Raw genomic sequence first — 13261 nt, forward strand, 5'->3', positions numbered from 1 at the left:
TCTTCAGTTCAGTTCACTTCAGTCGCTCAGTCGTGTCCGACTCTTTGTGACCCCGTGAATCGCAGCACGCCAGGCCTCTCTGTCCATCACCAAGTCCTGGAGTTGACTCAAACTCACGTCCATCGAGTCGGTGATGCCATCCAGCCATCTCATCCTCTGTCGTCCCCTTCTCCTCCTGCCCCCAATCCCTCCCAACGTCAGGGTCTTTTCCAGTGAGTCAACTCTTCGCATGAGGTGGCCAAAGTACTGGAGTTTCAGCTTTAGCATCATTCCTTCCAAAGAACACCCAGGACCGAACTCCTTTAGAATGGACTGGTTGGATGTCCTTGTAGTCCAAGGGACTCTCAAGAGTCTTCTCCAACACCACAGTTCAAAAGCATCAATTCTTCAGTGCTCAGCTTTCTTCACAGTCCAACTCTCACATCCATACATGACTACTGGAAAAACCATAGCCTTGACTAGATGGACCTTTGTTGGCAAAGTAATGTCCCTGCTTTTGAATATGCTCTCTAGGTTGGTCATAACTTTCCTTCCAAGGAGTAAGCGTCTTTTAATTTCATGGCTGCAGTCACCATCTGCAGTGATTTTGGAACCCAAAAAAATAAAGTCTGCCACTGTTTCCACTGTTTCCCCATCTATTTGCCATGAAGTAATGGGACCAGATGCCATGATCTTCGTTTTCTGAATGTTGAGCTGTAAGCCAACTTTTTCACTCTCCTCTTTCACTTTCATTTGGAAAACTTTCCCTCACCTTTTTCTCTACAGCATTCCCACCCCGCATACCACTTTCTCTAATCTCACCAACTCATTTTCAGTAGTATGCGTGGGCCAGGAACTGGGCCAGTCTTTCCCAGCAATGTTAAGAGACGTCTGTTCTTGTGTCTAGTAGCCCTGACATTTTATTTTCTTCAAGTAAAAGATCTTTTAAAGGCCTTGGAGCTGTAATTTCCTGCACCCAAAAGGCTAGATCACTAAATCCAAATACTCTGTGGCTCCTAGCCTGAGAAGTCAAGTTTTTTCCTGTCTGATACTAAGGTAAAAGCAAAAGCTGTGTTACTCTTTGACCTTTATTAATTTACACAGTTTTAGTAGGTGGTGAGGTCAGAACTTTAATTTCTCAATATAATCAGAATCTACTACACCATGCACCACCGAAATTTTCTTTTTCTTTTTTTTTTCCTTTCTTTCTTTTTTTTTTTTAAGAAAGCGAGCTTATTGTTGCACAAGTCCCACAATGCCCTCAGGTAGGGGGCCAGCCACTCCCGTTGGAATTGGAGTAACCGACTCGTCAGGGGTTAATATTGTTGCTAAATCCTCTTACTGTTAGGCTTTTCTCAGCCTGGGTGAGACCCCGCTGAGGGCGTTTTCTCCAAGGAGCATGCTCTGCATATTGTGTACCCAGTCTGTTTTAAAAGCTCCACTGTTTAAAAAACTTTTTATCTTTTTCAGGCTTAGCAACACTTTGAAGGGCTTTGGGGGCAAAGTGGGGAACTTTTGGGCCCTGGAAGGCGCAAACGGAGGCAGCGGCTATTGCCCCAAATCAGAAAGCGGTGGATAAGTTTTTTTTTTTAAAGTTTGCGCAGAGGGGGAGGTAGCTCGCCAGGGCGTCTGGCCACAGTGTCCTGTAAGTCCTCTCCTCTCTCCTCTGCTGGTTTTTTCTTCCTTCTTCTCTTTAAATCTTTCTCAAGTTTTCTGTCCCTCACTCTATCTTTTTTCCTTCCTCTTCTCTTTTACTTTCTATCATTTCCTTCTTGTTTCCCTCCTTCATTCTCCCTTCTTCCTTCTTACTGTCTCTCTCTCTCTCTCCCTCTCTTCCTGAGTTTCTCACTTTTCTCTCCCCCTTCCTTTCTCGCTACCTTCTCTTTCCTTCGTTTCTTTCCATTTACCCTCTTTCTCTCTTTTTTTTCCTCCTCCCTCTCTTTCTCTCTCTATCTCTTTTTCTAATTTCCTTTCTTCCTTTTTCTATCTTGCTGCGTCCCCTGGTTCCTTCCTCCTCCATTCCTCTCTCCTTTTCACTCTTTAGTTCTTTTTCTATCTTTAGATCTTTCTCTATTTTCTTTCCTTTTTTCTTTTTCTTTTTCTTTTTTTCTCTCTCTCTTTTTTTTTTTTTTTTGCTTGGGTGAAGCCCCTCTGAGGGGGTTTTTCTGCAAGGAGCAGGCTCCGTATATTGTGTATTTTTTAAAAGCTCCTTTCTTTAAAAAGAAAACTTTTTTATCTTTTTCAGCCTTAGGCAATGCTCTGGGAGGCTTTGGCTGTAAACTGGAGAATTCCTAGGCCCTGGGAGGTGCAAGCGGAGGTGGGGTAGTCGCCTTAAATCAGAAATTGTTGGATAAATTTTTAAAGGTTTGTGTAGAGGGAGAGGGGGCTCGCCAGGGTGCCCGGCCACAGCGTCCTGTAAACCCTCTCACTCCTTGGGAGGTAGAGCACAGTCTCCCTCCTTTTCTTCGTCAATGGCAGAAAATATGATCTGTGCAGAAGGTGGAGACCCACTACCATCCACCGCTATAGCCTCTCCCATAGGTTATCCCACAGCCTCATGACGAGGGTCCAGAACATTTTTAATCATATTTATAGGATAAGTTTTTAGTTGTTTTTTTTTTTTTTGTACCTTCACCCAAGTATCTAAATTAACAGTACCCTCTTTAACTTTCAAGATTACTTGTATAAAGAGTTGCCGTTCTTAGTTTCAGTGTTATCCATGTCAGAAAATTAAATATAATAGAAGATAAAGCTTTTAGCTTTCAAAAGATCAGGCTTTTCTTTGGCCTTTTAACTTCAGAAACCGTTTTTTCTCTCTAACTCTAACTCTTTAACACTTTCAACACTTCCCATTCCTACTCGCCCTGTCTATCCTACAGGGGGGTCCGCGGCACCCTGAGTGGGGTCCTATCCATCCCTAAAATTCAACACTGGGGGAAAGGGATGGGGACCTACCTTTGAAGTCCCTGTTCGGGCGCCACCTGCTGGGGTCCAGCCCCGGCTGATCCAGGGTATTCGAAGAGGGGACAGCGTCGGCGAGGATCAGGATACAATAGCTTCAGTTATATATTAATTAGAGATGTAAAGAGTAATAGAATGAGGATAGCTCAGTAGGAAAATTCAGTGGAGAAAAGAGGCTGAGTAGCTTGGTTTATGCAGGAGACCAATAAAACTTCAAGACAAGAAGTTTGCACCACTTACGTAGGCCGCAGGCGTCCTTCTGTTCTCCCAAAGGAGAGGAGACACTGAGGCCTCCCCAGTCAGATCTTAGAAGCCCAGGCATAATTAGTAAGCATGGCGGGTTCCACGCTCCAAATGGAGACTCAGCCAGAGTGAGAGAGAGAGCGACATGGGGAGACCAGTATTTCGAGAAACTGATCCCAATTCTTTATTTTCCATGGTCTACTTTTATACACTGAGATGTTATGCAAAAGTCATGCGGGGTCAGCAGTCCTGACTTTTATCAAAGTCAGGTGCTTCATACAAATGTATACAGAGGTCTTAGGGGTGTTACATCATCTTCTGGCCAGGGGGCCTGCTGACAATTTATGACCCTTTCCTTGTGACAGCGGTCAGTCAACCAGGACACTTATTTCTCCAGGGGTGATTATTCTTAAAACAGACGCCACCCAAATAAAGTTACATTCCTATAGGGTGAGGGTGTAGTGGGTTTTAGTTAAGGAAAGAATTTACTTAGCCTAAGGTCTAACATGATGAATATCAAAGGTTAATACTTATTTCTTCTATATATTCATTAATGTGTGTAAGGGCAGGGGATATGGAGACTTAGCAACAAACATTGGCTCAACAAATGAAAAACCCTTCACCAATACAATTTCTAATCAGCCCATTATACTTATACTAATAGTTTTCTAACTTTTCTAAGGAACCTGTTTTTAGAAGGTTTAAAGCATCTCGTGCCTCTCACGGTTGGGAGGCTGTGAGCAATCACCTGTGGCCGGACAAGCCTGTCAGGCAGGCTAGAGAACCTTCAGAGGAGTTTGTAGGTTAAAACACTCTTGTCACGCCCAGGAGTTTTTATTAACTGGAGCTCTAGGTTAACTCCTTCTCCGAAAGAGGTGGTGGGGGACAGCCCCCCGTAAAGTCAGGTGTAGGTGGGAGCACAAAGTAGTAGTGATTATGGGGGTAGATGCTCGAGGATTTCCAGGGGGGCTCCTGAGGCTCGATCCCGCCTTTGCGTATGTCGAGCCTCCTTCCTCATGACCTTTTCCACGGGCAGAGTGCCTCACTCTGGCCCCCAACAAAGAGGCTTTTTAGTTCCTCTTCACTTCCTGCCATAAGGGTGGTGTCATCTGCATATCTGAGGTTATTGATATTTCTCCCCGCAATCTTGATTCCAGCTTGTGCTTCTTCCAGCCCAGCGTTTCTCATGAAGTACTCTTCATAAAAGTTAAATAAGCAGGGTGACAATGTACCGCCTTGACGTACTCCTTTTCCTATTTGGTCTTACTTTCCTATTGGGTCTTAGTTTTAAGCTATTGAGAAGTTAGTCTATAATCTGCTGCTGCTGCTAAGTCGCTTCAGTCGTGTCCAACTCTGTGTGACCCCATAGACGGCAGCCTGCCAGGCTCAGCCATCCCTGGGATTCTCCAGGCAAGAACACCGGAGTGGGTTGCCATTTCCTTCTCCAATGCATGAAAGTGAAAGGTGAAAGTGAAGTCGCTCAGTCGTGTCTGACTCTTAGCGACCCCATGGACTGCAGCCTACCAGGCTCCTCCGTCCATGGGATTTTCCAAGCAAGAGTACTGGAGTGGGGTGCCATTGCCTTCTCCAAGTCTATAATCTAGTACCTCTTTAATATTAAATACTTTGTTTATATACAATTATCTGAAGCTTCCTTTTGGTTATCTTCTGTTTTCTTAATGGTGTCTTTGAAAAGAAAGAAGTTTTTAATTTTTGATGAAGTCCATTTTATGAGTTTTGTTTCATGAAACATTCTTTTGGTGTTTTATCTGAGAAATGTATACCAACCTAAGATCATTTATTTTCTCCTATTTTCATCGTGATGTTTTCATTTTAGGTTTTACATTTAGGACATGATTCAGTTGAGTTACTTTTTGTTTGTGGTTTGAGGTGTAAATGAAAGCTTTTTAATTTTATTCTTGTGTATGGATATCCAATTCTTACAAACACCATTTATTGAAAGACTATTGTTTCTTTATTGAATTGTCTTTGTACTTCTGTAAAAAATAAACCATCCATATATGTGTGGATCTGTTTCTGTATTTCATTCCTCGGTCTATTTTTGTACCCAAAGCACCCTGTTTTGCTCACTGGAACTTATTATATTAAGTCATGAAACTTGAGATTAGTTCTCTAATTTTGTTCTTTTAAAAAGTTGCATTTTGATATGACTTTTAGAATTAAAACTTGTCAATTTCTAACAAAAAGGTCTATTGGGAAATTGTTTGGGATTACATTGATCATACAGATCAATTTGGGGAGAATTGACATCTTCATAATATTGAGTCTTCCAACAAAGGGCATAGTATATTTCTCCAATTATGTAGATAATTTTTATCTTCAATTTTCCTCAGCAATGTTCTATAGTTTTCTGTGTATAAATCTTGTATATTATTTGTTAGAAGAATATACAAGTACTTTATATATTTTGATGCCATTATGAGTTATATTAAAATTTGTTTTTGTTGCTACATAGAAATATAAATTATTTTTTTGGTATATTGACTTTGTTTGTTACAGACTTACTAAATTTACTTATTAGTTCTAGTAGATTTTTTTTTTATAGGTTCAATTGGATTTTCTATGTAGATGGTCTTGTTATTTACAAATAACATCAGATTTACTCTCTTTTCAATCTGAATACCTTTTCTGAAAGAATTTCTGTTGAATTTATATCACTCCTCTTAAATGTCTGTAGAATTCACCAGTGAAAGCATCTGGGCCAGTAGTTTACTTTCTAGTTTTTAAACTACAAAATTCAACTTTTGATATAGATATAGGATTATTCAGGTTATCTTTTTTTTTTTCCCTTGAGTGAACTTTACTAATTTGTATGTTTCATGGAATTTACCCTTTTTAACCTATGTTTTTGAATTTGATGGCATAAAATTGCTTGTAACATTTCCTTATTATTATTTTAATAGCTGTTAAATTTATAATGATGTCACTTTTCTCATTCCTGATATTGTTAATTTGCTAAAGTATATTTCTTGTAAGTGGTATGTAGTTGAGTTCTTTTGTCCAATATGACAGTCTTTGCTTTTTAATAAGGGTGTTTAACTTCTTTACTTTTAATATGATTATTGTGGTTAGAGGTATATCTGTTATATTGCTGTTTGTTTTCTGTTTGCTCCATCTTTTTTGTTCCCCTTTCCTCATTTTGATTGTTAAGATACTGCCAAGCTTTAAAAGTCCTGTCTAGGCAACACGAGAATTTCAATTTTATGTTGAATCTAAAGCTTCTCCCCTCTGTCTGCACAAATCTGACCCATGGTTCAAGGGCCCTTTTATGTTCTTTGTTGCTCTTTTACTTATTTTTTTTTCTTTTACTTTTCTTCTCCTGCTCTTTCTGATCCTTTTGCACTTCTCCATGGTTGAGGTAGGGTGAAGCTAGATTAGAGTAAAAAAGACCATGAGTCTTTTATTCAATGGTAGCAATAGCCACCAAAATCTTTGTTTTATCTTATTTATGGAGGTCTTTGGTGTTTAGTCCATAGAAAGCTTTAGATATTGAAAAGTATACTCTGGTATTAGTCCATTTACAACTTTTGCAAGACTGTTGGATTTAAACACAGAAGATAATGGATGTTAGAGATTGGTATACAGTTGCTTACCTTAAACAGTTATTAGTAACAATTATTCATTGAGTCTTATCATTCAGAACTAAGATAGGATGTTTATTAAGACAATAGGAGCTACTATAACAAAAAATCTTAAAAATGGTTTATTTTATCATCTAAAGTTGTCTACCTTTTAAAAGATGTCTGTCTTTTAAATAATAATCCAGGGCTCCTTCCATCTGGAGCTCTGCCACCTTTGACATCTTTCCTCTAAGGCTTCATACCCATCCACATCAAGCTGGCATTGCTTGGGGAGATGTTTATATACTAAAGCCTAAGGGTGGCAAACAGTACTTCTGCTCACATTACAGTGGCTGTGTTACACTTAGCCACTGTAACAGGGCTCAGTTAGGGTGGCTGGAAATGTAGTGTGTGCCAAATGAGAACAGAAAAGATTTGGTAAAAAGCTAGCTAGTTTCTGTGTAGGGTAACTTTCCTTATTACAAAGTGTCCCATGTATTTAAACTTGAAATTAAAGCTCAGTGAACCTTGGTCTCTTTCCCTTCTTCTGTGGCAGTGTGTTGACATCATGCAGCTAGGTCAGATCAGATCAGATCAGATCAATCGCTCAGTCGTGTCCGACTCTTTGCGACCCCATGAATCACAGCACACCAGGCCTCCCTGTCCATCACTGACTCTCAGAGTTCACTCAAAACTCATGTCCATCCAGTCGGTGATGCCATCCAGCCATCTCATCCTCTGTCGTCCCCTTCTTCGCTTGCCCCCAATCCCTCCCAGCATCAGAGTCTTTTCCAATGAGTCAACTCTTTGCATGAGGTGGCCAAAGTACTGGAGTTTCAGCTTTAGCATCATTCCTTCCAAAGAAATCCCAGGGCTGATCTCCTTCAGAATGGACTGGTTGGATCTCCTTGAAGTCCAAGGGACTCTCAAGAGTCTTCTCCAACACCACAGTTCAAAAGCATCAATTCTTCGGTGCTCAGCCTTCTTCACAGTCCAACTCTCACATCCATACATGACCACAGGAAAAACCATAGCCTTGACTAGACGGACCTTTGTTGACAAAGTAATGTCTCTGCTTTTCAGTATGCTATCTAGGTTGGTCATAACTTGCCTTCCAAGGAGTAAGCGTCTTTTAATTTCATGGCCGCAGCCACCATCTGCAGTGATTTTGGAGCCCCCCAAAGTAAAGTCCGACACTGTTTCCACAGTTTCCCCATCTGTTTGCCATGAAGTGATGGGACTGGATGCCATGATCTTCGTTTTCTGAATGTTGAGCTTTAAGCCAACTTTTTCACCTCTAATTCAGCCTTCAAATGGACATATCTTATAAAAATGATCACCCATCACACTAACACTAAAGCTCCTTGAAATTTCTGAACTTGAATTTTTAAGAAAATGTTTTAGAGGGAGTAGGTCTTTATAATGATCATTTAAAACAGAACACTTATTAAAGTCAACTGTGATACCTTCATACTTCATCTTCAGAGGATTTTCTTTTTAAAAAGTAATTATTGAAAGTCTTTCTAAAGATATTTTTCATTTAAAAGTAACAACTTAAAGTTCTGATTTTGGGTGTTTTGATTTCGGACAAAAAGTCATTTGTATAAAGAATCTCGTAGAGTGTTTACACTTGTCTCTGTGTTTAGTATTTTTCTTGCAAATCCCAGTCCTCTGGAGTCATGGGGTACTCTGGGCCCAGGGACTCCAGTTTAACATTCATTTAATGGTTTTGACCCCTGCTCTGAAGTGGATTTATACAGAGGAGTCGTGCTTTGCATGTCCTGAAGTCATTAGTTTGGCATGAAATGGTCCCGCTGCTTGTGTTGTCATAATAGTAAACAATTATTTCTGACTTGGGTTTCTGTAAAATGACCATGTCTATTTGAAGACCTAAATTATTTAAGAGCAAACTGCTTGTGGGGATGACAGTGCTTGAGGGCCAGTGACCATCTGATCTTCCATGTAGGAATAACTCTTTCTTACCATTTAGTTACCTAGGTGCTAATCACTTAATTTGAATGGCATCCCTTTGTAAGAAAGCTAAGTATTTCCCAACATGGCCCTGGATATGGTTCTGCATGTTTTCCAATCTAACTCTGGATAATCCGTTGGGAACTTAGCATGCTTATTTTATTGTTGAATATGTTGTTTATGAAACAATAACAAATAACAAATATGAATTTGGGGTCCTAAATGTGTCTCAGGTTTTTAATATGTATTTTTCAGTTGTGATAAGATAGCTATCTTAATTTATATTCTAGGAGTCAAGACTTTTAATTGCTACTGTTTTCTCAATACAATATGGAGCAAAGCTGTCATCTGAGAGTGGGAATGGACTTTTGGAGCTTTGAGGAAAGAAGGTGTGATGTGGTTGTCTAGAAGAGAAGAGGATGGAATGGAGCAAGGAAGAGTCCAGTGATTGCTGGGTAGCATTTTGCTGCCATAGATACAGAGGACTTGAGAGGTAAGAACTGTGGTCTGTGAGATGAGTTGGGGTCAGAATGAATTTGGATTTTGTTCAAAGTGAAGTGCGCCACCATTGGAGGGTTTGTGCAGTGTCATGACACTATCAGAGTTTAAAAGAATCACTTTGATCACTCTGTGCAGAATATTCAGAGGCAGGAAGAGATTTATTCAGCAGTCTAAATGAAAGATGCTAGTAGCTTTGAACTGTGGTGGAAGTGGTGGAGGTGAAGAAAAGGGGTTGAATTTGAGTTATATTTTGAAGCTAGATCTGATGGGATTTGCCCATTAAAAGTAGAATATGAGAAAAAGGCATCAAGGAAGAATTTAAGGTTTAATCCTAAGTAGTGCGTGGATGCTGGTGCCAAATAGATATCAGGTTTCTCAGCTCCAAATAAACGCATAAGATCAATGCCAACTACGTTGATATCCTCAGCCAAGCAGCAGAATAATCTCCATGTAGACTGAGGCAACAGTGCCATTTAGGTTAATGTGGCTAATAGCCTCACATTTCAGACAAAAAGGAGGAAAATTTCTGCATGAACACACCAGACAGGCAATCTAAGGCGTGTAGTTTTTTAAGTGTGTTAGCATATTTTCTTCTAATTTATAATTCAAGATTAATTAAGTAGACTAATTTAAGCTAACTTCTGGAAATATGTGGGAATTTCCTTTTTCAAAATATGACAGAATTCAGTTAGTATTCTGCAGCTTGTTAGACTTTTCCAAACAATAAAACAAAATGCATTTATTTTAATGAGAAGCTCTGCTCTCCATTTAGTATTTTAATATTTTTACTTCTTCCTTCTTTAAGACTGAAATAAAACTATAAAAGTATGAAAGATGAGTGTGCCATTAACTTTAAAGAGAGAGATGACACTTGGTTCTTCCCTTTTAAAGAGTAGCTTGTCCCAATGTTTCCAGTCTTTATTTTTTTTGTTTTAAAATTTTATTGGCTTTTTGACTGGGCCAATCTCATTTCATACCCTTGCTACTGGAGCTACTTCATTCCTTTTTTATCAGCTCATCAGCACACTTTTTCTGGACAACTGAAAACCAACTGTCTTCATTTCCGTCCCTTAAATGTGAAGACTTCAAAAGTTTCCATAACTGCTCACTCTCCAGGAAAAACCAAACTAAAGGATGCTATTTCCCCCCAAAGTGCAGTTTAGTCATTTTCTTTATTGTGTTTGCAAATGATGTCACTGGGACTGAGGGAGGAAATGAATGTATTGCATAGGAATCTTTGTTTTGTGATTTGGGGAGATCAAGAAGAAAAATAGTACCTGGATCTTTCAGTTATGTCTTCAATTTGTTCCTTCTGGTCTTCTTATTGGGTGAATGGTTAATTTCAGGTGAGAGGAAGCAAGTCCTTTAGAGCCTGTCCCCTGAATTAGAGGACTTGATGGCTACGATTGTCAGTGCTTTGCAGTGTAAACAGTTGTCAGGTTTGTGGATTGATGCCGTGGTGGGAAGCCCACCGTTATTTCAGTATCAATAAAAGCAATAAAAGTATCAATAAAATTAATGTTGAGAGCCTAGACTCTGGAATTCAACTTGGGTACAGATTCTAGTCTCACCACTCTCTAAATGGCTGGGTCATTTAACTTCTCTGAGGCTCAACTTATTCTATGTCAAATAGGGGTAATAGTGCTTACCTTACAGAGTAGTTGGGAAGAGTAAAATAAATAATGGGTCTTATGCAGTTATAGTATAGTGCCTTGCATATAATAAATATTTAGTAGTTGGCAGCTATTATTACTTTTCAGTTTTAGTAATTTGTAATTTAAGGAGAATACTAAGATTGTTATAGATCTATTATTGTATTTTATTTATATCTTATTTTAAGATAATCATACCTTATTTTATAGTATCATAAATTACTTTATTATATGTATGTATACTATTACATATGTGTGTGTGTGTGTGTTAGTCCCTCAGTTGTGTCTGATTCTTTGCAGCCCCATGGGCTATAGCCTGTCAGGCTCCTCTGTCCATGCAATTCTCCAGGCAAGAATGCTGGAGTGGGTTACCATTCTCTTCTCCAGGGAAACTTACTGGCACAGGGATCGAACATATGAATGCATGCATGTGTGTGTGTATATATTGTCTATATATGAATAAGAAAAGGTTTAGATTAGAGAAAATAGTACTTTACTTTCTCTAGGTAGGTATCCCTATAGGTATAGACCAATAGTTATTAAAATGTAGGCTCCAGACCATGGTGTCACCTTCAACTGGGAACTTCCTTGAAAATCAGTTACTGAGTTCCACTCTAGAAACTCAGGAAGTGGGGCTCAGCAATCAGTGTTTCAGTGAATTTTCCCAGTAATCTTGATGCCTCGTAAAGTTTGAACACTTGGAATAGAAGTGTCACCACTCTAAGTTAATGATTTTCAGTCTGAAACATACTTGGTTTAGCTGGTATTTTATTTCACGTAGTAAGTTTTAAGCAACCTGTAAATGCTGAACTGAAATCAGATGGTAATATTACAAACACAAGTGCTGGTTGAGTGCTTCCTAGATGCCAGGCATTGTACGCACATGCTTTAATGCACATTTCGTATTGCAGTGTTTGACATAGCAAGCAAATGTAGGACCCAGAAGTACCATTTCTTTCTTTGTTGCTTGAAGGGTAGTGTGGGCAAGACTTTCTCCCTCTCCTGTCAAGAAGTTGTAATTGGAAGTGTTTGGGACCAGCACCGTCAGGTTCCCCAAAACTCAAGGCATGAGACAGAAAACTGATGGTGGTGTCAGTCCTGTTGGGCCTTTACTGGCTGGACAGCAAAGGGAGGCCCTGTAGGAGGCAGGGCGTGAGTGTCTGCCAGTTCCCCCGGCTTCCTAGTGGCATCCTGTGTGACCTCATCAGGTTGCACAAGGTCCCTCTTCCCCCACCAAAACCTTAATTCAGCAACATGTAAAATTTTATAACTTCCTGGGAAGAGTTGGTTCTGTATCATTATTTTTAGTATGACTAAAATGGCTAATGTTCCCTTGTATCATCTGTCAGATTAAACAATGACTACACATGTGACAGAAATATTTAGAATGAAGTAAAAAGCTCAGCGCCTAGTATAACACACTCCTATACAGTCACCATTTAGATTTAACAACTGCTAATGTTTTGACATTGTGTTAGTCAGCTGAGGTTGCTGTAATAGAATACTGTACCGGGGGTCCCCCGCCTCCGGGATCCAATGCCTAATGATCTGAGGTGGAGATGATCTAATAATAGTAGAAAAAAGTGCACAATAAAGGTAATGTGCTTGAGTCATCCCGAAACACCCTCCACCCCCAGTCTGTGGAAAAATTGTCTTTCTCAAAACTAATCCCTGGTGCCAAAACGGTTGGGGACCGTATGACTTAAGAACAGAAATTCATTTTTTCACAGTTCTGAAGGCTACAAGTCCCAGATCAACAGGCTAGTTGGTTTGTTTCTGGTGAGAGCTCTCTTCCTGGCCTGCAGACTTCTTGCTGTGCCTCACCTGGCCTTTCCTCAACTTGTGTGCATGAAGACAGAGTGAGATCTCTGGTGTCTCTCCTTATAAAGACACTACTTCTACTGGACAGGGCCATGACGTTATGGCTCATTGAATCTTCATTGCTTCCTTAGAGGCCCTCTGTCTCAAAACAGCCACACTGGTGATTAGAGCCTCAATGTTTTGAGTTTTAGGGAGACACAGTTCTACCTATAACAGCTAGTGGCATCAACCTTACCTGGGAACTTGCTTGAAATTCTCATTTTACCCTCCTTGACCCCATTCTTCCTTCTTCCTCCTCACAGGTAGACTTTTTGGAAGTTAGCTTGTGTTGTTCCTTTCCTTACATTACACATTTACTATATACATACACGCACATATTTTTTTCCTCCGTGAGGACTTTTATTTGAATGTATTGAAACTACATTGATTTTAGGGGCAACTGGCATCTTAGAAATACTGTTATTGCATCTTTCAATCCAAGAACATGTTTTTCTCTCCATATAAATTTATCCAAATGGCTATTACGTTTCTTCAAAATTTATTTAGAAGCCT

At 39.7% G+C, this 13261-nt stretch overlaps 1 protein-coding gene across 4 annotated transcripts in view; it reads left to right on the plus strand.

Moving 5' to 3' along the window:
• LOC147361480 (uncharacterized) overlaps positions 1–13261 on the plus strand; it is a 327323-nt gene that overhangs the window by 81778 nt on the left and 232284 nt on the right. For all 4 annotated transcript variants that reach the window (XR_015137982.1, XR_015137983.1, XM_086329148.1 and 1 more), the window contains one exon: positions 9026–9228. Coding sequence is in view for 2 of the 4 variants with exons in the window: in XM_086329147.1 (XP_086185273.1) it covers positions 9026–9115 (90 nt within the window). In the remaining 2 variants the exon portion in view is untranslated. The remainder of the gene's footprint in view (positions 1–9025; positions 9229–13261) is intronic.

This window comes from Bos grunniens, chromosome 12 (genome assembly GCF_055505025.1).
Source record: "Bos grunniens cultivar Pamir isolate PY7600 chromosome 12, Bosgru_T2T1.0, whole genome shotgun sequence".
Classification (NCBI taxonomy): domain Eukaryota; kingdom Metazoa; phylum Chordata; class Mammalia; order Artiodactyla; family Bovidae; genus Bos; species Bos grunniens.